Genomic DNA, 24522 nt, shown 5'->3' on the forward strand with positions numbered 1-24522 from the left:
TTTAGTTGAGATTCCTGCATTGCAGGCGGTCAGACTTGCTGGCTCTTGGGGTCCCTTGCAAGGCTCTGGTTCTAGACGTGTTGGCAAACTGGTGGCCTTCGGGCTCTTCTCCGTTGCATCTCCCCTTCCACGTGATTTGGGGAGTGGGATGTGCTTGGCTCCTGCGCTCCGCTTTGCGCAGCGAGCCGGCTTGCCATTGTTACGCGCGCGCTGGCGCGCTTCCTCTCCCTGGTTCCGTTGCTATAGGAGCTCCAGTCTAACAATCCCCTCCTCCCGCTGGGTGCTCCGGGGACACGCTCGTTCTCGCGGACGCTGCCACCCGCCCAAGGAACCATTCCTGCTCTCTTGCCATCAGCCCGCGGAGGAAGCGGGGAAGAGTCATGCCCATCTACGAGGCATCTGGGCGGCTGCTTTCGTCTGGTCTCCTCCAGCTCTCCTGGAGCGTCAGCAAAGCTTGCAGGTAAGCTGCTGGAGTCGCGGCAGGTTAAAAAGAGAAAGAAAAAGGAGGAGAGGGCGAAATCCAGGCAGATCTGGCCAGTAGTGGTCATTGTTTTTGCGGGGTGATGTAATCCCTTAGTGCTTCTGACTAGAAAAGGGAATCTCGGAGAGCCCTGCGTTGGGAATGGTGTTGCAGCCCAAAGAGCCCAGCGCCTTTAAAAGGACCGAACAGATTGATTGACAAGCAAAGGCTATTGCGGACTTCATCACATGCGCGTAGAACTCTTCATGCGCTCGGTGGTAGGCTGCTCTCATTCAGGCTCTGTTGTCTTTTAAGGGACCACTGAGTTGACTCGGAGTTGCTTTGCTGATGAATTGTAAATGCTTATAAGTCATACCTGCATACCTGCATACCTGCTGCAGTTCTATCTGCAGCAGGTGAACTTTATTGCCAGCTATTCTCAAGTCATAAAGGAGCTCTTTGGGGAAATTTATAGTTTACCTTAAAAACCATTGTAAACAGTTAAAGTCGTCGGTTGGATCTGAATAACACTTGTAGTTTAATGGTGAATTTTGGATATAATGCAGATGTAAAAGATTTGGATTATTATAAAAGATGCAGGGGGAAATGGTTAATAATAGGACCCACAAAGGGGAGGAGGGGAGTCCAGGAGATTCTTTGACATCTTGTTTTTATGTTATATGTTGTATGTTTGTGATTATAAAATTTTAATTTGAAAAACCAAATAGTTTCATATAAAATTATTAAATAAAGGAGCTATTGGGGAAATAATAATAATAATAATAATAATTCCAACTTTACAATTATGTGACTATTATTGATGAGGGCAGATTCATATATTCTTGTATATAGATCTGAATCTTGTGACTTGACTATATGTCGGTGAGTATGGGAATGAATGCTGAGCTAGAAACATATTGGGTTGGGTTTTTTTTTTTTAAAAAAAAAAAACAACATTCTCCATCAATTAATGAGAAAAGGAACTATGAAAATTGACAAAGGGGAGAGAAAATGCAGATGAAATTATCATGAAGCAGCACTGGATTTGGGGTGGTGAAGTCTGTTCCCCTGCACAGGGCACCAAGCCAAGGGGGCACAAAATATTATAATTATTATTAAGAAGATCCATGCAAAAGCAACTGTATCAAAATGAATTATTGTGAAAATAAGAAAATTTGAGGGCAGGGGGCACTAAATTATGACTTAGCTCAGGGCTCCATATCACCAAAGTCCGGCCCATGGGATAAGTTTGGTTGCTCCCTGGGAGTGTGGAAGGGTCAAGCAATTTTGGGAGAAAGTATACAATGAACTAAAGAGGATACTAAAGTACACGTTCGTAAAGAAACCAGAAATCTTTTTATTAGGGATTTTGGGGCAAGAGATAAGAAAGGATGATTGTAAACTAGTATATTATGTGGTTACAGCAGCAAGGGTAGTACTAGCCCAGAGGTGGAAACAGCAGGAAACGCCAACGGTGGAGGAGTGGAGATGTAAGTTGTTGGACTACGCGGAGCTGGATAAATTAACAGGAAAAGTTAGATATTTGAGAGACCAAGTGTTCATCAAGGATTGGGGAAAGTATGTAGATTATCTGGAATATATTAGTGAAGGACAAACAACGCTAAAGGGATTCAGAGATGTACTGTAAAAGAATATGAGTTATTGTTCAAAGCAAATAGAAGATGGGAGTAGACACAATGACAATACAAGTAAAGAAACGTGTAATCTTATTTATTGTTTTGAATGATTTACGGACAAGTTGAAGGAAGTCTTGATAGGGATAGCTAGGTGAAACGACTGAGGAGAAAGCAAAAAATTTAGTGTATTCTTTTTTCTTTCTTTTCTGTTGAAGTGTATTTATTTCTTTCTTTATTGTGTATTTTCTTTTTATATGTGTCTGTCAATCTAATCTCTTTTGTATATATATACAGAAATGATCAATAAAAAGTATTTAAAAAAAAAAAAAGTTTGGTTGCGCCCACCTTATATTCAGAGTGGCTGAGGCTGTTTGTAAGTGTCCTTTCTTCAAACCATCTGCAGGCAGCCTTCCCAGGTGCTCTGTCCTTCCTGAAAACTCAATGACGGCTCTGACCAGGCTTTTCTGTAAATCATATGTACCTGACAGCTGTCTGTTGCTTTAAAAAAAAAAATGAGGCCTTTTACTTTCAATGACATGTAAAGGCAAGCATATAGACTTCCTTTAAAAGCAAAAGTGGGCACACCAGTTTCAGATGCTTGGTAGGCAGTCCCTCCAGATGCACTTCATTTAAAGTTTAGAGGGTAATTCCATGAGGTTGTTCCTTTCCCATGGGGCATATTATTATTATTATTATTATTAGGAAATGAGGCCTTTTACTTTTAATGACATGTAAAGGCAAGCATATAGACTTCCTTTAAAAGCAAAAGTGGGCACACCAGTTTCAGATGCTTGGTAGGCAGTCCCTCCAGATGCACTTCAATTAAAGTTTAGGGGGTAATTCCATGAGGTTGTTCCTTTCCCATGGGGCATATTATTATTATTATTATTATTATTATTATTATTATTATTATTATTATTATTAAAAATGTGTGCAGCTGGATAACCTGCAGAATGCTGGGGAAATGTTTAATGGAAATTGGGGACGATATGCACATCATAATCACTGCACCATGGTAGGTAATCTCAACTCCACACCCACCCAAACTTAGGGGAATTCTGAAGCACCTTGTGACTGAGACACAGCAAAATGGAAGGGGAAGGAAACTTTTGAGAAATTGGAGGCAAGTTTCTAGCACAGAGCCCCCAGGTCTGAACAGAAGGTGATACCTGGTGTGTCACAAAAGCTCTACCTGTAGGTTTGGCCTCCAGGCATTCAACCCTTAATGCTTCCATGCCACCCTAGATAACATAAGAAGAGCCTGCTGGATCAGACGAAAGGCCCATCTAGTCCTGCATCCTGTTCTAATGCCTCTGAGATGCCTACAAGAAGGACCCAACTTTAGTCTGCCATTAACCAGCCCCCATCCACCTACCTTCTTACCTACAGGGGTTATTCCTGGCTGTTCCTCCTCCTTAGGCTCAGCTTTGTCCTTGTAGAAGTCAGCAGAGAGGAGGATGGGGACAAATCTAGCCTTTGTTGACTTGGTCTGCTGTTGGCTCTGCTTCTGCTTATAACTTGCCTCCTTTCCTACCAGCTTCAATGGGCACCAGCCATCAATAGCCTTGTCCTCCATGTCAAATCCTCTTTTAAATCCATCCAGGTTGGATGTCACATGCGTGTGTGAACTTGCTTTGTTTGTCGCGCTTTGGGTTTGTTGTCTTGCACCTCTGACCCTCAGGTTTCACAAGGAGGCTTCTCGCAATGTGTGCAAACATCACAGCACCCGTATTTGCCAAGAGGTTGAGGGTTTATTCTTGAGGCTCAGTTGACGGACTCCTAGAAACTAGAATTTTAAAACAGATTCAAGTGAAAGCTAATGTGCCAGTCCATCTTTGACTTATGGCATTGTTGCTATGTTGCACTGTTGCATCATCAGGAGTATTAATGAGTTGCAAACAGCAATGGCAAACAGCAGTAGCAAAGGACAACTGACTGCAAACATAAGTGTGGTGGCCAGTGGTGGCTGGCGCCCTTTGGGTGGAAGGTAGGGACATCAACAGTCTGCACAGCCACAGCCAATGACAGACAGAGCCAACTAATTCTACTTTTGTCTCCATCCTCTTGCCTGTTTGGAGTTCTACAAGGGCAACATTAAGTCTAAGGAGAAGGTTACTTATGTAAGCCACTGCTGCGGCCTGTGTTTTGCTAGCCCGAAGATGGAAAATGAGCGAGGTCCCAACCAAAGAAGAATGGCAACTTAAGCTGACAGAATATGTGTAGCTTGCAGACTTAACATATAGAATAAGACAGCAAGAAGAACATACGTTTAGAGAATACTGGAAAACGTTTATTGAACACATGGGGGGGGGATATTGGGTATACTTGAAAATGTTGGCAGCATTAAGATAAATTCAGCAGTGTAAACAAGATTTGATGGATGTAATAATAGAATACTCAATGGCAATGGCGGAGCTTCATGTTCCAGCACTGGGGGGGGGGGGCGATAGCAGGTGGGGGTGTGGCTCCGCCCGCCCCCCTCTTCCTCCACCAGTGCTGAATGGTATAGTTTTTGTAAAATATGCAGGGATTTATGATATGCAAAATGAACCATGGAAAAAGAAGAAGGGAAGTTGTTGATACTTTAAGGATGTTTAAATGAGTATTTAAATTGTAAAATAGAAAATTTAATAGTGTGTGTGTGTGTGTGTGTGTGTAGACTAAAGAGGAGGAACATGACAGGCAATGCCACCTGCTGTAAGAAGATGGGCTGGTGGGAACTGGCTGAAGTGAAACTGAAGTTGGTGGGGCAATATCCCATTCATTTTAAAGGACCAGCTTACACTGCCTACGGTAGTGTGGCATGCTTTACTGTGTCATAAGCCACAGGCAGAGGGCCTTCTCAGTGGTGGCACCCGCCCTGTGGAACACCCTCCCATCAGATGTCAAGGAAATAAATAGCTACCTGATTTTTAAAAGACATCTGAAGGCAGCCCTGTTTAGGGAAGTTTTTATGTTTGATGTTTTATTCTGTTTTTAATCTGTTGGGAGCTGCCCAGAGTGGCTGGGGAAACCCAGTGGGATGGGTGGGGTATAAATATTATATTATTATTATTATTATTATTATTATTATTATTATTATTATTATTATTATTTATTTATTATTCACAGTCACATCCTTTAACAGATATGCTTAACCGCCACAGCACAAATGGGGTACATCGTAGAATTCCATTACAAAAGAGACTCATTTTTATCCCATTTTCTCCTTCTGTCCAGAGAACCACCTCTATGAGAATATCCTTCCTTCGGTTGATTGAGAATGTTGGCTGACAAAAGGCTCGAAAACCTACAGATCTACAAAGTTCTCCAGTGCGTTCGCCAGAAGGACAAGAAGCAGATTGAGAAGCTCACCAAACTCGGCTACCCGGAACTCATCAACTTCACCGAGCCAGTCGATGGAGAGGCTGCTCTTCACTTGGCCTGTGTTGCCAATGACATTGACATGTGCAACTTTCTCTTGGAGCTCGGAGCTCATCCAGATGTCCAGGATCGGATGGGGCGCACCCCTGCGATGAAAGCCGCTGAGCTGGGCCATGACTTGGCCTTGGATGTATTAGTCCAGGCCGAGGCAGACATGACCATCGTTGATGTGGAAGGAAAAGGTAAAGAGAATCAGGTGTTGGCAAGGGACGTGGAGATTTCTCTTGTAGCTCAAGAAGTACAATCCACATTGGGGCACATTTCAAAGTGCTGGCTTTCACCTTTAAAGCTCTAAACCATGATTATTTGGTTAAATTTGTTAAGTTAAACTAACTGAATATAGCTTACAGATACTTAATGGGCTTAGGATTTTATTTCTGTTAAGTGATGAATTAATATGTTTACCATACGGTGAAGATCTAAGGATGTTAATGTTTAAGTTAAATTTCATAAAAATTGGGATTTGGAAAACCGTTAAAAGGAAATGCAATGAAATTCAACCAAGGGGAAGCGAGGAAGTCACTTAACAAATTTAATAACTGTATTTTCAATAAGGCTATGGTTTATGTTTGTTTGTCTTGTGTGTTTGTTTGTTTGTTTGTTTGTTTGTTTGTTTATAATATTGTGAAAACTAACATTTTTTTTGGAAAAATAAATAAATTAAAGCTCTAAACCATGGGTAGGCAAACTAAGGCCCGGGGGCCGGATCCGGTCCAATCACCTTCTAAATGCGGCCTGCGGATGGTCTGGGAATCAGTGTGTTTTTACATGAATAGAATGTGTCCTTTTATTTAAAATGCATCTCTGGGTTATTTGTGGGGCATAGGAATTCATTATTATTATTTTTTCAAAATGTAGCCCGGCCCCCCACAAGTTCTGAGGGACAGTGGACCAGCCCCCTGCTGACAAAGTTTGCTGACCCCTGCTCTAAACAGCTTGGGTCCAGGTTACTTGAAGGATGAGCTCTTCCCATGCATACTTGCCCAGACCCTGAGATCTTCATCTCAGTTCCTTTCCCAGGTTCCCTTAGCTTAGCTAATGAAGTGAGTCAGGTGTCTTCTAGGAAAAGAAACTTGCATTACTTTCTCAAAAAAATCAGAGTCCTTTCTGTTGGGGATAATTCAGACTGAAATCCCCAGGTGTCAGAAAAAGTTGTTTATGTATGCGACAACTGCGGCCCGTGTTTTGTTAGCCGCAAAATGGAAAATGAGCAAGGTTCCAACCAAAGAAGATTGACAACTTAGGTTCACAGAATATGTACAACTTGCAGACTTAACATATAGAATAAGAGAACAAGAAGCACATATGTTTAGAGAAGATTGGAAAATGTTTATTGAATATATGGGAAATAACTGTGTACAGCTAAAAACACTGGCAGCATTAAGATAAATTCAAAAGTGTCAATAAGTTTTGCGGATGTAATAATAGAAAACTGATTGGTATAGTTTTTTTTCTAAAATATGCAGGGATATGTAAATTGAACCATGGAAAGAGAAGAAGGGAAGTCATTGATATCTGAAGGATGTAAAGTGTTTATTTGAAATTGTAAAACAGGAAATTTAATAAAAATCATTTAAAAAAAAAATCAGTAGTGACACCCACCACCGGTTGATAGAATTAGGTTGTGAACCATCCTGATATCTACAGACGAAGGGCGGTCTATAAATTCAATCAATAAATAATAAAATAACTAGAATGTCATTCCCAAAGATGCTCTCCTGGCACCCACATTATGGTATTTAGATACCTGCTGAAGATCATTTTGATTTCCTTGGCCTTCATATTAATTATCATGGGTACAAATATCCAGTGCTTTTTTTTCTTAAAAAAATGTTTAGGGGTACTCTCATTTTCCTACTCATATTGAAATACTGCCCCTCAATGAGGCCAAACTTAGGTTCACAAAATGTTTCGGGGTATGCGTCCCCCCCAGAAAAAAAAGCACAGCAAATATCTGGTGCATTAGTTCTTTGCTCCATTTCCCCCCCTTTGCTAGTTTCGTATTGATTCCTCATTGTTTCAACTGATGTGCTTATGCTGTTTTTAGTAATGTATATTTTGGTGTTGTGATTTTAACTAATCGGTTTGAGTGTTTATTTTGGTTTGGATTGTATTGGTATATTTTAATGCCTCTGCCAACCTCCCTGAGCACTTAGTTATATGGGCAGTACACAAAGGCAATAAGCAGATTATTTTACTACTTGGCATTTAGTGGTTGGTCTCTCTTTTCAGGATCACAGCTCTTTCCCTGTTAAGCCACTCTGCGACTATTCTTCACACAGGTGTTCTGTTTTACTGCATTCTGCCCACCAAACGGCACTTCCGCTGTGTTCAGATGGTCCTGGAATATGGGGCGGATGTTAACAACTGCACTTTTGAGGGGAAGCCAGTTTTCGTACAAGCCTGTGAGCAGGCGCATGAGATCAGAGACATGTGCATGACATTTTTGGAGAGAGGAGCAGACCCTAATGCAACAAACCCAGTAAGAATGTTCTTAGCCATTCTAAGAGTGGGGAGTGGAATGCCGACAGGCGTAAGCATAATAATAATTAGGGCTGCAGTGGCTAATTGGTTAAATTAAGCAACCATAAAAATGCTTTAAGAATATTTATTATCCTGATCAACCAGGCAGCAGATCATATATAGATATATATATTTAGTGGTACCTTGGGTTATAGACGCTTCAGGTTACAGACTCCGCTAACCCAGAAATAGTACCTCAGGTTAAGTACTTTGCTTCAGGATGAGAACAGAAATTGTGTAGCAGTGACACAGCGGCAGTGGGAGGCCCCATTAGCTAAAGTGGTACCTCAGGTTAAGAACAGTTTCAGGTTAAGAACGGATCTCCAGAACGAATTAAGTTCTTAACCCGAGGTACCACTGTATACATGTATAGCTATATATAACACATCATACAGTGGTACCTCGGTTCTCGAATGTCTGTGTTGCTGAACATTTCAGAACCTGGACACCAAAAACCAGGAAATAAATGCTTCCATTTTCAAACGTGCCTCGGAAGTTGAACGACTTCCGCTGTGTGTTTTTCAATTTTTCAGTTATCTCAATTGCATTTGCAGTCAGCCCTTTGTGCCTCGGTTTCCGAACGTTTCAGAACTCTGGCGGTCTTCCGGAATGGATTACGTTCGAGAACTGAGGTGCCGCTGTAACTTGAAAAACTGCAGATAGTAAGGAAGCGCATAAAAATAAATTCACACTAAAATACTGGTGAATTTCCAGGAAGCCTTTTTTATGTATGGATATTAAGAAATTGCAAACTGATGTGGACATTTGGAGATGACTGGGGAAATGAGAAAAGGGGAGAAATGGAGATTGTCAGATTCATGTATCCCTCCTCCCGGCGTTATCAAGACACACTAATACACATGTAAATTCAAGATAGGGAGCAGGCCACAGAAATATCTCATGTTTTCTGCTAGGATTGTGATCTTTTTCAGAGAGGCCTGCTTTGTACCGGAAACAATGGCTCCCATTGTACACACAGTCCCCTCTTTTCTAAGGTAGAGGAGAGGGCAGCAAGGAACTACTTAGCAGCCCTAACCCCTGTTCATGGCTTCCATTCTTTAAGACATTTCCTCTGAACCCCCCTCCACTTTTTGCAATATGGTAAATGAGCAAATATGTGTTAATTCTCTCTCTCTCTCTCTCTCTCTCTGATCTGCAGGCGACCGGCCGCACAGCCCTGATGGAAGCAGCCAGAGAAGGGGTTTTGGATGTGGTCCGCGGTATTCTTGAGAGAGGTGGAAATGTTAATGTTTTTGACGATGAAAGACACCATGCCGCACATTTTGCTGCCAAAGGAGGGTTTTTTGAGGTATTCTTTGTTGGTGGTGTCAGAAACAAAGGTACCCAGCCCAAGGAACTCTCTTGGTTAATTACTAATAATCAGGCTTGGCTAACAGAGGGGATCCCAGAAAATCCAATTTGGCTTTTCCCCAAAGCACACTTTTTAGAATGTTTAGCTTGACCCAAATAGGAAGAAACATGGAGATACTATAGTGGTGTGCTATGGTGAGAGGGATGCAGGTGGCGCTGTGGTCTAAACCACTGAGCCTCTTGGGCTTGCTGATCGGAAGGTCGGCAGTTCAAATCCCCATGACGGGGTGAGCTCCCATTGCTCTGTTCCAAATCCTGCCAACCTAGCAGTTCGAAAGCACGCCAGTGCAAGTAGATAAATAGGTACCACTGTGGCGGGAAGGTAAAAGGTGTTTCCGTGCCCTCTGGTTTCCGTCACAGTGTTCCGTTGTGCCAGAAGCAGTTTAGTCATAACCCAGAAAGCTATCTGTGGACAAACACCAGCTTCCTTGGCCTGAAAGCGAGATGAGCACCACAACCCCATAGTCACCTTTGACTGCACGTAACCGTCCAGGGGTCCTTTACCTTTACCTTTTATGTGTGCTGTGATAACTTGGGGTTTTCCCTACTCCCCTGCACAGCCTGAGGGTCATTGTCCTGAAGGAAGAGCCAGTGCTGTTCAGCACCACTCAGCCTCTGCCTCCTTCAGGGAGGGAGAATCTTGAAGATCTGGAGAGCAGTGAGGAGTCATGAGGATGGTTTTGAAAGTTGCAGATAGCTAGTTAAAGAGTCAGAATGATGATCCCTTTGGGTAATAAAGGTAAAGGGACCCCTGACCATTAGGTCCAGTTGTGACCAACTCTGGGGTTGCGGCGCTCATCTTGCTTTATTGGCCGAGGGAGCCAGCGTACAGCTTCCAGGTCATGTGGCCAGCATGACTAAGCCGCTTTCTGGCAAACCAGAGCAGCGCACGGAAACGCCGTTTACCTTCCCACCAGAGTTGTACCTATTTATCTACTTGCACTTTGACATGCTTTCGAATTGCTAGGTTGGCAGGAGCTGGGACCGAGCAACGGGAGCTCACCCCGCCACAGGGATTTGAACCACCGACCTTCTGATCAGCAAGTCCTAGGCTCTGTGGTTTAACCCACAGTGCCACCCACGTCCCTTTGGGTAATACTACATTTTATATTCAATATTTCTTTGTGTGGTTTTTTAAAAATAGCACCTGCAAAGGGCCCAGTCTAGATTGGGAGTGGTTTTGTGCAATACCATAAAAAATTGGAGCCCACCCTCAAATTTACTATTTGCCCAAAAGGTGAAGCTGCATAGTAGCAACTTTTGTCTCAAGGCAATTGCCAATTTCAACTGGGAGAAGGGATTTATTTTGGAAGTCACTGCAGCAATGATGGGAGGAGGATTAAACTCCTTATCCCTGTGCCTCAATTCTGTTGTGGATCACGGCTCCCCACACAGAGCTCGTATAGGATAGTGGTGGGCTTTGGCCATCTTTGGTAGTGAGGCCGAAATTTAGCACCCCCAAAGGAATCTTCTCAGTGATGGATCTTCTCAATTTTGTACCCCCTCGGCTTGGCGCCCTGTGCGGGGAAGCCAACTTCGCTGCTCTAAATTGGGCACTGTTTTGAAACACCCGCACAAATGCAGAGGCACATTTCACGTGATATGGAGTTTGGCCCTTGTCAGAAGGAGAAAAAGGCTTATTTTAAAGCACAGGTGGGTGACCTTCGGCTCTCCAGACCATAGCTGACAACTTTTCCCTTTTCTTGCGAGGAATCCTATTCGGAATAAGGGGATTTCCCTTTAAAAAAGGGAAACGTTGACAGCTATGCTCCAGACGTTGCTGGACTCCAACTCCCATCAGCCCCAGTGAGCATGGTGCCGTGGTCAGGGAATATGGGTTTTGTAGTCCCGCAGATTTTGAAAGGCTGAAGGTGCTCCAGACCTTGCCTGTGCAGGAATTTTGCCCTCTCGCCATTACACAGCCAAGTATTAATTAGGCCATGGGTAGGCAAACTAAGGCCTGGGGGCCAGATCCGGCCCAATCGCCTTCTAAATCCGGCCTGTGGACAGTCCAGGAATCAGTGTGTTTTTACATGAGTAGAACGTGTCCTTTTATTTAAAGTGCATCTCTGGGTTATTTGTGGGGCATAGGAATTCTTTCATTTCCCCCCAAAAAATATAGTCCACCCCTCATCAGCCCCGTGCTGAAAACGTTTGCTGACCCCTGAATTAGGCCTTTCTCTGGTGCCCCAGCTTATATAGTTACAGCTTTTCAGACTGTTTAAATGGCATCCATTTGCTGCAATTTTGCTGAGAAGAAAACAGGTACAGTACATTTGGTTAAAGTATGTCTGTCTTGGTTTAATGGTGTTGACTTTGCTTCCCAGATCCTGAAGCTTATTTCCGCCTACAATGGAGATGTGGGTTTGATAGCCATGAATGGAAACACGCCGCTGCATTACGCTGCTGCTGGGGGTTATGCAGAGTGCTGCAGATTTATAGGTCAAAGAGGTAAAGGATGGTTGTCTGAGAATGAAGCGCTCCCCCCAACCCCGGGATAAACCCAGGGGTTCAGTCACCTGATTCAGTGAACAAGAATCCACTGCACTCAAGCAGGAACAGAGCAATCTTGTTTCGGTTCCTGTAATATACTGCATCAGGGTGGTCCAACCCACAGCTGTGGCCCTCGATGCCTTGTTTGGCGGCCTTCAGCAACATTCAGCAAAATGACATCTTAAAGCCTTAAGAATTTTTTGTGTGAAATCTTGTTGTTAGAAAAAGCACCCACGTCTGTTTGCGTATGAAATTGGTTTACTGGTTGCATGTATTGAATCTGTTAAATACACAATATGTATTTAATCAAATATATTAACTGTGTATGTTAAGTAATATCAAATATATTGCAATGCTTTAATTTATGATATGGACATTTAATTTGTGGGGTGGCCTGTGGATTCTTCGCACATCCACAGAGGTGAGCAGGTTGTGTGCTGGTGTGTGGTGCTTGTGTCCAAGCAAGGGAGTGTGTGAAAGAATGTGGGGTGGCCACACCCACCTTTGGCCACACCCACCAACTGCATGTGACCCCCCCCAAAGGGTTAATCAAGGATGGGTGTGGCCCTCCGGCCAGAAAGGGTTAGTCACCTCTATTCCGTAAGAATCTTGAGAGCCATAAAATGAATGAGTCAACCACGGTTTTGATGATTCCCCAGGTGTTGAGACTTTCTTTTGACTCATTTTCTAAGATTTTAGAGCTGTCTTCATTGGAACTTACACTTTTGCCTTTTAGGCACTGACCCTACATGGAGGAACCTAGAGAAAAAGACCCCAAGGCAGGTGGCTAAAGACGGTGGATTCAAAGCAGCAAGTAAAGAGATTCGTAAGATTGAGCGGCGCTATGCCAAATATTCCAAGCCCAAACCTGGGGTAAAGAACCCCAACCCACCCTGGGCTGTTAGGCTACACGACTGGACCGTAGAACACCAGGCAAGTCTTCGCGAAGCATTTGAGATCGCAGATCGAGGGGACGGGGCCGTGAACAAGGAAGATTTTGTGTCCATCATTGAAGAGAGGTGTCCGTTTGTGGAGGCTGAACAATTAATGACAATTGCTCAGGCTCACGAGAAAACGCGAGCAGGAGGGATTAAGTTCGAGGAGTTTCTTAAGGGCAACCGGTTCTTGCAGAAAGCCTTCCTCCTTACATCTTATGGTCCCAAGAAGAAGAAACCCAAGAAAGCGAGAGGCAGGAAAGCCAAGTTTGTCGCCCCTATGCCAATCTGCGTCATTCCGGATAGTGCGTACCCGCGGCGGGCAGATGGCGGGCCGCCCGAGTACATGATCGAAACCTATAAGAACGTGACGGACTGCAACCGATTCAATCGGGACCACCCTCCCGAGCACCCCATCCAAGATGATTCCTGGTGGTACATTGACGACCCGTTGAAGACTTTCGCCCACATCAACTACCTCGCTAAAGACGGAGACCTTTCGTCCATGAAGAAAGCCTTTGAGGCAGGGGTATCAGTGGACATACGAGACCATTTCTACAAAACTCCTTTGATGGCCGCTTGCGCAAGTGGGAACATCGAAGTGGTGAAGTTTCTCCTGGAAAGAGGGTGGGTTTACTTCCTCTGGTGGCTTACTGGGCTGGTGGGCATAGGAGGCAACCCTGTAGACACAAGTAATGTGGGATTTATGTGGGAATGTTGAGGAAGGTAGGAGAGGATGTATTGATGAAACATTATCCTTCCTCACTCACGCCAGTGAGCAAGCAGGAGAGCACATTCCCTTGCAGATAGTTGGAAGCAAGTTGATGGATTTCTTAGAATCGTTTAACTTATGCAATCCAGTCTGGATTGTTTCTGGTAAGTTCCCCCTTTTATTTCCCCTTTAAAATAATATTAACACAAGACAGTCTTCTTTAAAAGTAAGAGTAAAGTTTTACTTACATTCAGTTCACAGCAGTAATCTGAAGGCAGGCTTGATCTTGGGGTTACCAGTGGCGTAGCGTGGGGGTGCAGGGGGGGCCGGCCGCACCGGGCGCAACATCTGGGGGGGGGGCGTGCTCACCGCCTCTGGAGTCACCGAAGAGCCTCGGGCGCAGGCTGTAGCAGAGCCCCATGTCTCGCGGAACCGACGAGCTGTGCGCGCGTCCGGGCTGAAGGTGTCCGGCAGGCAGCGGCTCTCAGCGCTCGCCGTGGTCCCCGCGTGTCAGGGCCACGGAGGGCGCGCCAGGCAGCCCCTCCTCACAGCCCCGCCGGTGCCGCTGCTGCTGCAGCTCCTGGGCCATGTTGCATTTTCCTCGCTTCTCTGCCCTCCTCCTCCGGGCAAGCGGCGTCGTTTGGGCGGCAGCGCCAACGGCAACTCACTTCAGATCACCTGACACAGACCCACCGCCGCCGCCGTGGCTACCTTACCGTAAATACCCCAGCCCAGGCAGCAGCAAGAAGAAGCTGACAGCGGCGGCAGGTTAGGGGTTAGGGGCGCAAATTACTTGCCTTGCCCTGGGTGCTGACAACCCACGCTACGCCGCTGGGGGTTACAGTTACATTTGTACAGAAAAGAAGTCTTAGCTACACCTCAGACTTTCTGCTTTGTGGCTTCCATCCTCTGTAAGGATGACCCATGTGTTAGCTAAGAGCCAGGAGAGGAGTTCCAAGAGAGAAGTCTGAAAAGAGAAAAGGGGAATATGGCTGTGTGGCTAGCCCTTTCACAGGGTCTGCTAAGCTCATGCACATCTACCTGGTCATACACAAGGGCAGGAGGCTCCAGAGCAGGCATGGCAGGAAGTCCTCCCTGTCTGGAGCCACATTCCCCTAGGTGTCCACTCTAGGCAACAGGAAAATGTTGTACTTGACTGCTTCAGTGATGATACATCCCCCAATTTATGAGGGGTGTGTCCATGCCCTGTGCAGAGCATTCAGAATTTTGCGGTTGACAGAGTGCAGACACAAAGGTCAGTGGGCATCAGAGACTGGGCAGATGAGGAATGGTGGAGACCACCTCCGCATCCTGACCCCTCCAGAGAGGAGGAAGAGGAAGGCAGAATAGATTTACAACAGGGGTTTGAGGGAGGTCACAGCTCAGAGGCAGATGAGGGGGGAAGTTGGGAAATAATGGGAGAGGAGGAGGCAGGAGCGAAATGGCAGCTGGCCGATATGGTGTCATTAGAAAGCATTCCAGACCCTCCATGTCCCAGAATCCAGCAGGCCTTAAAAGTAGGAGAGTGAAGAGCTCAAAGACAGAGGGCCACCTAGCAGCACCCATAGAAGTGACAAATGAGGAAGTGGGAGAAACAGAGGGTGGAGATTCACTCGGGACAATGCCTTCATCCAAGAGGCTGGGTTATTTGTAATATTGAAATGAAAATGGAGGGTAAGAAACTTTTCCTTGTCTTGATACTTTCCTGGGCAACCAGGCAGGAGCCGCTGACACCATCCTGACAGTGGGTAATAATAATAATAATAATAATAATAATAATAATAATAATAATAATAATAATAATATATTTATACCCTGCCCATCTGGCTGAGTTTCCCCAGCCACTCTGGGCAGCTTCCAATCAAGTGTTAAAAACAATACAGCATTAAATATTAAAAACTTCCCTAAACAGGGCTGCCTTCAAATGTCTTTTAAAGATAAAATAGCTGCTTATTTCCTTCACATCTGAAGGGCGCCACTACCAAGAAGTAGTGGGTAGCTTTGGACAGGCCACCAAGTCTTACCCTATCCGACTTCACAAGATGGTTGTGAAGGAAGCAACAGAAGGCTGCACCCAAAGGGATGGGCTAGAACAGTAGTCAACTTTTTCATATCCTTCCTTTAACCCAAAGATACACTTGGAGACCCATTTCTTTGTGTGTTCCTTGTGGTGCTGTTGTCTCCCACCTTAGTTCAGGCTGCAGGCCAGTAGTAGTGTGTCCTCACCCATGAGTTGAAGACAAATGGCTATGTCCAGCACAAGTGACCATTGTGATGTGACAGCCTAGGCAAGTTGTCATGGAAGATTGTATGTTTGACTGGAGGAGCTACGTTTCCAACCATGGTGGGAGCAATGGACCAGGACTGAGGAGATCCACAGCCAGATCCTTCTTCAGCCATGGAACTCATCTGGTGACCTTAGGTCAGTCACCATCTCTAAGCCTAACTAACCTCTCAGATTTGTTGCAAGAGTGAAATGGGGTGGGGGGGGGAGAATGCAATGCATGATAGCCTTAGCCCCTTGGAGGAAAGGCAGTATATGACTGTGTACATATACCTTGAGGGACGTGGGTGGTACTGTGGGTTAAACCACAGAGCCTAGGGGTTGCTGATCAGAAAGTCGGTGGTTTGAATCTCCGCTATGGGGTGAGCTCCCGTCGCTCAGTCCCTGCTCCTGCCAACCTAGCAGTTTGAAAGCACATCAAAGGGCAAGTAGATAAATAGGTACCGCTCCAGCGGGAAGGTAAACGGTGTTTCCAGGTGCTGCTCTGGTTCGCCAGAAGCGGCTTAGTCATGCTGGCCACATGACCCGGAAGCTGTACACCAGCTCCCTCGGCCAATAGAGCAAGATGAGCGCTGCAACCCCAGAGTCGGCCACTACTGGACCTAATGGTCAGGGGCCCCTTTACCTTTACCTTTACATATACTTTGAAGCACATTTAAAGCACGTGACTTCTCCAAAGAATCCTGGGAAAGGTAGTTTGTTATGGGGTGCTTGGAATTGTAGCTCTGGGGGGAGTAAATTACAGTTTCCAAGGTTCTTCCAGGGAACTCATGTACTTTAAATGTACCGTCCATATGTGGATGCTTTGACCTTGTTGGCAAACCGCTTAGAGATTGGCTTAAAGAAAGGTGTTGCATCAACTGTTGTCAGGCAGCGGAGGAACCAACCCCCATGGCTGGTTGCCAGGAATGGACAAGACAAGGGAAAATCCTTATCATCTGCTTTTATTCAATATTCACAGAGAGAGGCTTAGAAATGTGGCCTCTCGGAATAATGGTGTTGCTCCGAGTAAATCTCCGCTTCTCTCCCACTTCCTCAATCATCATCCCTTCTACGGTTGGCACTGAGGGCCTTTTGCTCTCCTATTTTTAAGACTCGCTGGGTTCTGGGAGATGGTGGAATGCTTTCTAGCGATAATGTATCAGCCAACTGTCAGCTGTGACCTCCCTCAAACCCCTGTTGTAATTCTGAATGGTCTTCTTCTTTGAAGGGTCAGGCTGGGGAGGTGGGCTTCACCATTCCTCCTCTAACCAGTCCCAGACAATTGTGTACCATCATTGTGGTGATGAATAATGGCAGTTGGTCAGGGCCGGATTTAGGTTTGATGAGCCCCTAAGCTACTGAAGGTAATGGGGCCCTTTATATGTCCAGCTGTCCTTTGACAGGAACAAACTGTCTCTGTTTTTTGTGTTGAATATACCGTATTTTTCGCTCTATAAGACACACTAGACCACAAGTCGCACCTAGTTTTTGGAGGAGGAAAACAAGAAAAAAAAATTTCTGAATCTCAGAAGCCAGAACAGCAAGAGGGATCACTGCGCAGTGAAAGCAGCAATCCCTCTTGCTGTTCTGGCTTCTGGGATAGCTGTGCAGCCTGCATTCACTCCATAAGACGCACACACATTTCCCCTTACTTTTTAGGAGGGAAAAAGTGAGTCTTATAGAGCAAAAAATACGGTATGCTATATGGTAATTTATGGACTCATTGCTTACATCATAGGAGCCTACAGACCACAAAACACTTTTGCTGTATATAGGTTTTGTTTTCTTTGGTTTTTATCTTATATTTTGGAAATGTACATCCAGGTATGTTTTTTACCTTTAATTTTTTTTTGGGCGGGGGGGCCAAGAGAGTGGGGCCCTAAGCTATAGCTTGTTAGCTTACATGTCAATCAGGCACTGCAGTAGTTGTAACAGAAACCGGCATTGGTGTGTGCAAATTATTGGAGATTCATTCTCCTTGTCTGCCATCATGGGATTGTTGTCTATCACATGGCGGTGTATGTTTTCATTCCACACAATGGGAAGTGACGGAGACAGGATGTTTGTGTTACTGTGTTCCATGAAGTGGGACGATTGTCCTTTGTTCTTTTTCTCTTTGCTGTCTGATGCTAGAGAGAGAGGGAGCCATGTTGCAGTGCTCGGTGTGTGTTTATATATAAATAAAGTAGATTAGCCAAAATACTGAGTCGCTGAGGCCTGTTACACAAGCTGCACAAACTCTGTGGATCCTTAAGTGTGCTGATGTCTGTTGGCATCGGTCTCTATGATGTTCGGGAAGAAGAAAGCTTTTGAAGCTCCCGAACGATCAACCAGGAGGGAGAGAACATGCCAGTCGGGCATGTGTCTCTGCCAGGGTCCTACACGAGAGTAGGTTGGATCCTAACACAAATCAGGTCCCTTCTCATTGGAATTCACTGAAATGAAATTCCTCAAATGTCCCTATGTGACAAAACAGCATATTTCTAATATAGAGAACAATTGTTCTTTGCCTGCAGGGCTAATGTGAACGCAACAGACAATTTCATGTGGACTGCTCTTCACCATGCATGCCATGCAGGCCAGCAGGATATTGCTGAACTGCTCATCAATTCTGGAGCAACAGTAGATGCTATTTCAATCAACTATGGAACCCCATTGATGAGAGGTCTTGAGAGCTGCCGACTGGACACAGTTCATCATTTGGTCAACGCCGGTGCTAAGCCTCAGCTGACAAACAGAAAAGGTAAAACCTTTGTGTTACTGCTAATGGACAGCCAATGCAACCTTTAAATTAGCTATGGTGTTTCATCAGTAACTTCTGACCTAGACAGGAATTTGAATCATTGCCCCTTTACATTTTCTTTTTCTTTTTTAAAAAAATAACTCTTTCCAGCTTATGTTGTTGTTTTTGTTTAGTCATTTAGTCGTGTCCGACTCTTCATGACCCCATGGACCAGAACACGCCAGGCACTCCTGTCTTCCACTGCCTCCCGCAGTTTGGTCAAACTCATGTTCGTAGCATCGAGAACACTGTCCAACCATCTCGTCCTCTGTCGTCTTCTTCTCCTTGTGCCCTCAGTCTTTCCCAACATTAGGGTCTTTTCCAGGGAGTCTTCTCTTCTCATGAGGTGGCCAAAGTATTGGAGCCTCAGCTTCAAGTTCTGTCCTTCCAGTGAGCATTCAGGGCTGATTTCCTTCAGAATGGATAGGTTTGATCTTCTTGCAGTCCATGGGGCTCCCTGTCTGTGGCTCCCTGTCTGTGGAATGCTCTCCCTAGGGAAGTTCGTCTGGCACCCTCTTATGCACCTTTAGACACCAGGCAAAAACATTTCTTTTTAACCTGGCCTTTGGTTGATCTGATTATATCCTACGCCCTTGTGGGGGGGGTTGGGGGAGGGGGCTATTGGGTTGTTGTTTTTATTTCTATTATGTATTTTGTGGTTTTATGTCTTGATTTTATTCTGTAAACTCAGGCCTCCTCGACCTCGGCCCTCCAGATGTTTTTGGCCTACAACTCCCATGATCCCTAGTTAGCAGGACCAGTGGTCAGGGATGATGGGAATTGTAGTCTCAAAACATCTGAAGGGGCGAGGTTGAGGAAGCCTGTGTAAACTGCTCTGAGACCCCTGGATATAGGGTGGTACATAATGTCAATAAATAAATAAATAAGAAAGAGGTAGGCGCCAATGGATTCAAAATCCAATCATTTTACAACGCTTCACCACTGAACTTTATGCACCCAGGTTAGTTGTATCTCAATAGCATCTTTACCACCCAAATACTCTGGGCTCCCATCTCACTCTGTCCCTGTATTCTTGGTGACATGAAATCACTCTGGCATCAGGCAGAAGAACACCACTGCCCTCACATACTGAGCCACCTTCTTTTTTTCAAACAGGACAAAACGCTCTGGAAGTTGCAAAGGCTTATGCTGACACCCGGCTGGTCCACTACATTCAAGACACGCTGGACCGCATGCCGAAGCCACCTGACAGCAAAGGGGACAAGCAGAGAGGGAAAAAGGGGGCCAAGCCAAAGGCACCAGCCAAAGCAGCCTCAGCAGCCTCAGGAGCCCCAACCACTCCAGCAACGCCTGCCACTCCCAAGGCAAAGATCCCAGATCCTGCGTCGAAAGAGTCTGTGAAAGAGGAGGTAAGGCGATGCCATGGTTCTGCACAAGAGATTTCTTCAATGGTGGGTTCTCCAGATGTTGCTGGACTCAACTCTCGTCATCCCCAGGCAGCTTGGCCAGGGGGTGATGGGAGCAGAAGACCTCAACAGCTTGCATGGTAGCCAGAAGCATCATAGCCAGACACTGGAGAGACTTGTCTGGAGTAAGCATGGATGGACCAATGGTATCAAATGTTGTGGGAAACAGCTTTATTAGAAAAACTAACCCATAAACTGAAGCTGACACAGGGACAAATAGAAGAAGATGCCTTCGGCCTGGTATAGCTCCCCTTTATCACATACACAGCCCAACAAGACAACAACACGAATCCGCCAACAACATACAAATCAGTCTGGCTAACCTGATCAAAAAATGCACACACACACACACACACCCCACTCACACAAAAAACAAATCTCACTACAGCCAATCAAAGACAACCACCCACACCCTAGACCACCCCCAAGCTTTCTCACCACCAAGGAAACACAACTAGTGCCACCTGACCCCACCCCACCCCACGCCTCCCCCTCATCCCCCATTTTCTTCCTAACCTAACATTGTATGTAACACTAATGTCTCACAACAAATGAAACTGATCTGTAGAAAGCACAACTTGAAGAAAGAGACAATGCACGTAGTTTTGTAAACTAAGAAATCTTTACTACAGGGGTAGGCAACTTAAGGCCCAGGGGCCGGATCTGGCCCAATTGCCTTCTCAATCCGGCCCACAGACGGTCTGGGAATCAGCGTGTTTTTACATGAGTAGAATGTGTGCTTTTATTTAAAATGCATCTCTGGGTTATTTGTGGGGCCTGCCTGGTGTTTTTACATGTCAAAGAGATGTCAAAGAGAACAACAACTACCAGACTTTTAGAAGACATCTGAAGGCAGCCCTGTTTAGGGAAGCTTTTAATGTTTAATGTATTACGGTATTTTAATATTCTTTTGGAAGCCGCCCAGAGTGGCTTGGGAAGCCCAGCCAGATGGGTGGAGTATAAATAATAAATTATAATTATAATTATAATTATAATTATAATTATAATTATAATTATAATTATAATTATCAGTGCTCACATTGCAATGGGGGTGCAGCCTCCATGACCCCCATACCTACTGCGACAGCCCCCTGCTTTTGGATTTTGACACATAACGAGAAACTTGGGTTGCAAAAAAGCCTATTCCGGCTAATTGCGTGAGACATTTACGACACACACAAACACTTGTGCAACTGATGATGTTCTGTGTTTAAGGTTCTACCGTCATCGGAAACAATCGCTGAGAAATCTCTCTTCGAGGAGAAGAAAGAATCCCTCAAGGATAATGTCGTCCATCTGAATTCACTGATAACCAGAGGAGCCACAAGGAAAGTTAATATCACTTTCACACCACAGAGGGTAAGTATGTCTGTAAAAAAAGACCAGCTCCCTCTGCTGATCTTAACACCCGAGTAGGTCTCTGGGGAAGAATGTGGTAGAATGGCTTATTTCTTAGTGTTCCACTCATCTGAGGGGGGAGGAAATGATCACAAAGAAATTCTGTTCTTGAATATTTCCCCTATTGGGAGTTGTAGGTGACAGGATTGTATATGATGCTTCAACTCTGCTGGAGTACTTCCGCTCCATAATTCTGAATCCTTTACAGCTAGATGTTGCTAACTTTATTCCAGAGCCCAGCAGTACTGGGGAGGGGTTCAGTTTGTGGAAAAAAAAAATCCAATGCTTTTTTTCCTGGGGGGATGCAGGGGTACACATACTCCTAAACATTTTGTGTATTTAAGTTTGGCCTCACTGAGGGGCAGTATTTCAATATGAGTAGGAAAATGAGAGTACCCATAAACATTTTTTTTAGGGGTGGGGAAACGCACTGAAAATATCCTTCTGGAAAAGAAAGCTGCCTGGAAAATATAAAACTTGGGAATAAGCGAGATAGTAACTGGAGGTTGCCAATCTTTCTGGGTACCATAAACACACTATGATCAAGAACACACCAGAAACCTATACCACAGGCTACAAAAGAATGCTTCTTTCAATCCTAAATTCAGCATGGCGGGGGCATGGGAGGTTATAAAATATATCAACCAGGCTTTTTTCCTTCCATTAAGAAATGTATGTAAAGATAACCCTTACGTGCTGAATCTTAATTATGGGATCCTTTTCTCTTTCAAGACTTGGAGTCCAGAAGCAACGACCCAAGACCTTCTAAGGAAGAGAGAGATGCGCCGGCAGCGTTTTAGTTATGAGGTGGACTTCGATGACTTTATGATGCCCTTTAAGAGGAACTTTATGGAGAAAGCGCGTTTGTTACAACAGGGTGCTATTTTGCATTAATCACTGTGGAATTCCTGCAAGGAAAGGATCCAGTTCCGAAGAGGGCAAGAATCATGTTATCCTGAACTGTGATGGAAGTTTCGCTTTGTGCTTTAGTTATGTAATTTCAGTACAGGGCATGCTCGAAGTATTCAACCAGGAGGACCACTCTGTCTTGCATTTGGGAATGGATTTGTTTTCATTTATTTATTTTTTAGCAACAAGTTGGAAGATTAATGCACATTTCAGGAAAGTGGGAGTCCAGCTACCCTACTGCATCTCCTTGCTTAAAAAATAGACTCTATCCTGCTACAGAAACTTGAAACCAATTATTTCCAGGTGCTATAAATATCCATTGTACTGAGCAGTGTTGGTGATACTTCTTAAATCTAGGGCAGCTGTAGAATTTGTGCAAGTCCGCAGAATTTCCCCATGAGAAGAATGTCCTGGTGCTTACGGGTGTGTAGGTTTTCCCTTATTTTTTGTGGGCATGTCGTGGGTGGGATAACATAAAAGCAATACAGATATAATACAGGAAAGTGATCTGGGTGATTCCTAGGAGGAATCTACACACATATAAAAACCGTTCTGAAAATGCTTTTTTAAAAAAGTTTTTAACAATACATGGAATTTTCTGAAGAAGTGTGCATGCACACGAAAGCTCATACCAAGAAGTAACTTAGTTGGTCTTTAAGGTGCTACTGGAAGGAATTTTTTTATTTTGTTTTGACTATGGCAGACCAACACGGCTACCTATCTGTAAATGGAATTTTCCATAAGGCTCACCATCACCATCTAGTGTCACATTGTATATTGCACTTAAAACACACACAAAACATTTTATTTGCAGCTATACAGCTGAGTCCCTAGTTTTGATCCATGTCCACTCAACTCTAAAAAATGAAGTTGAGAAAAATTCCTGTTTATCAAGGAAATGAAAGAACAAACAAACCATGATTTACCCCACTATGTATGTAAGTATGTATATGCACCCAATGTTCTTTGGAAGAACCTTAATATATTTGTATTATTTAGCTAGTTATCCAATAGTCTGTAGTGAATAACCACTATTTTTTGCTGCTAGTCCTTCCTCCAAAACCAGGAATGCAAAGACAGCAGCCACAGCGCTCCGATGTTTCCTCAGCCAGGACAATCAATACAGGGACAACAACAAACTGGGGTTGTTTCACTGGCCAGTGTGGTGTAGTGGTTAAGAGCAGTGGACTCGTAATCTGGGGAACCGGGTTCGCTTCTCCGCTCCTCCACATGCAGCTGCTGGGTGACCTTGGGCCAGTCACACTTCTTTGAAGTCTCTCAGCCCCACTCACCTCACAGAGTGTTTGTTGTGGGGGAGGAAGGGAAAGGAGAATGTTAGCCGCTTTGAGACTCCTTTGGGTAGTGATAAAGCAGGATATCAAATCCAAACTCTTCCTCTTGTTTCACTTGTGTCCTGCCTCCCTCTGTCTTGCTTTGTAGCATTTTTACTCACCACAGGCATACAGAAAAGTGGCTAAATTGACTTTTGTCTACCTGATGTTCTCCATATGTTTTTGATGGCTCCCACTAGAGCCATGCTGGCAGGGGCTGAGTTGTAGTCCAAAACATCTGGAGAGCACCAGTTTGATGAAGGCTGGGCTAAATCCGAAGATGCTTGCCAATAGCCCAACGCTCCTGAAAAGCCTATAATCACATTTTAACGGAGCAGGGAATCTGGGACATCACTGATTCCCCAGCCAAGTCTGGAAAGGTGAGCGAAGGGATGTTCTCAGAATGGAAGAAACTGCAAAGTGACGCTGTTAACCTCAGTAGTGAAATGTAAAAGTTGCCTGTGTGTGTTGTGACGTGGGGTTTGTGATTTCAGCTCTCTTGACATAATATGCTGGAGACAGTTCTCTAGTAACACTTCTTTATTAAAGCAACAAGACTGGGGCCTGGGGAGGGGAGAGCTACATTTATAGGGACAGGGGACTAGCTAGAAAGGATACATTTTGGAGGGAACAATATCAGGCAATCACAGTCCTGCCTTTTGGAGGAAACCAATAAGACAGAGGATCCAAATACAGCAGCTTAAATGAACCAATAGTAGCTGTACCCTCTGGAACCAAAAGGCAGTTACTTTACCCTAATGCAAATACAGACAATAATAATACAGATATAAAATCCTTTGACTCCATATACAACAGTGTGTTTGTGTGAAAGCACACATTCTTTGGGCTGAGAGA

The 24522-nt window shown here is 44.6% G+C and overlaps 1 protein-coding gene across 3 annotated transcripts; it reads left to right on the plus strand.

Annotated features, from left to right (window-relative positions):
- The first annotated feature begins 251 nt into the window (after positions 1 to 251).
- ANKEF1 (ankyrin repeat and EF-hand domain containing 1) lies at positions 252 to 22665 on the plus strand. Of its 3 annotated transcripts, none has more exons than XM_081857007.1 (10): positions 252 to 460; positions 5317 to 5702; positions 7803 to 8002; positions 9203 to 9352; positions 11742 to 11865; positions 12644 to 13469; positions 18337 to 18563; positions 19719 to 19972; positions 21245 to 21388; positions 22160 to 22665. In XM_081857007.1, exons 2-10 carry the CDS (start codon positions 5360 to 5362, stop codon positions 22319 to 22321), a joined length of 2430 nt encoding a protein of 809 aa, XP_081713133.1. In that variant the 5' UTR covers positions 252 to 460; positions 5317 to 5359; the 3' UTR covers positions 22322 to 22665. The 3 variants fall into 3 exon arrangements, with proteins under 3 accessions (XP_081713133.1, XP_081713134.1, XP_081713135.1); XM_081857008.1 differs by lacking the exon at positions 252 to 460 and adding an exon at positions 4068 to 4217; XM_081857009.1 differs by lacking the exons at positions 252 to 460; positions 7803 to 8002 and having other exon boundaries at positions 5556 to 5702.
- The last annotated feature ends 1857 nt before the right edge of the window (positions 22666 to 24522 follow it).

This window comes from Podarcis erhardii (genome assembly GCF_964252035.2).
Source record: "Podarcis erhardii genome assembly, chromosome: 3".
Taxonomy (NCBI): domain Eukaryota; kingdom Metazoa; phylum Chordata; class Lepidosauria; order Squamata; family Lacertidae; genus Podarcis; species Podarcis erhardii.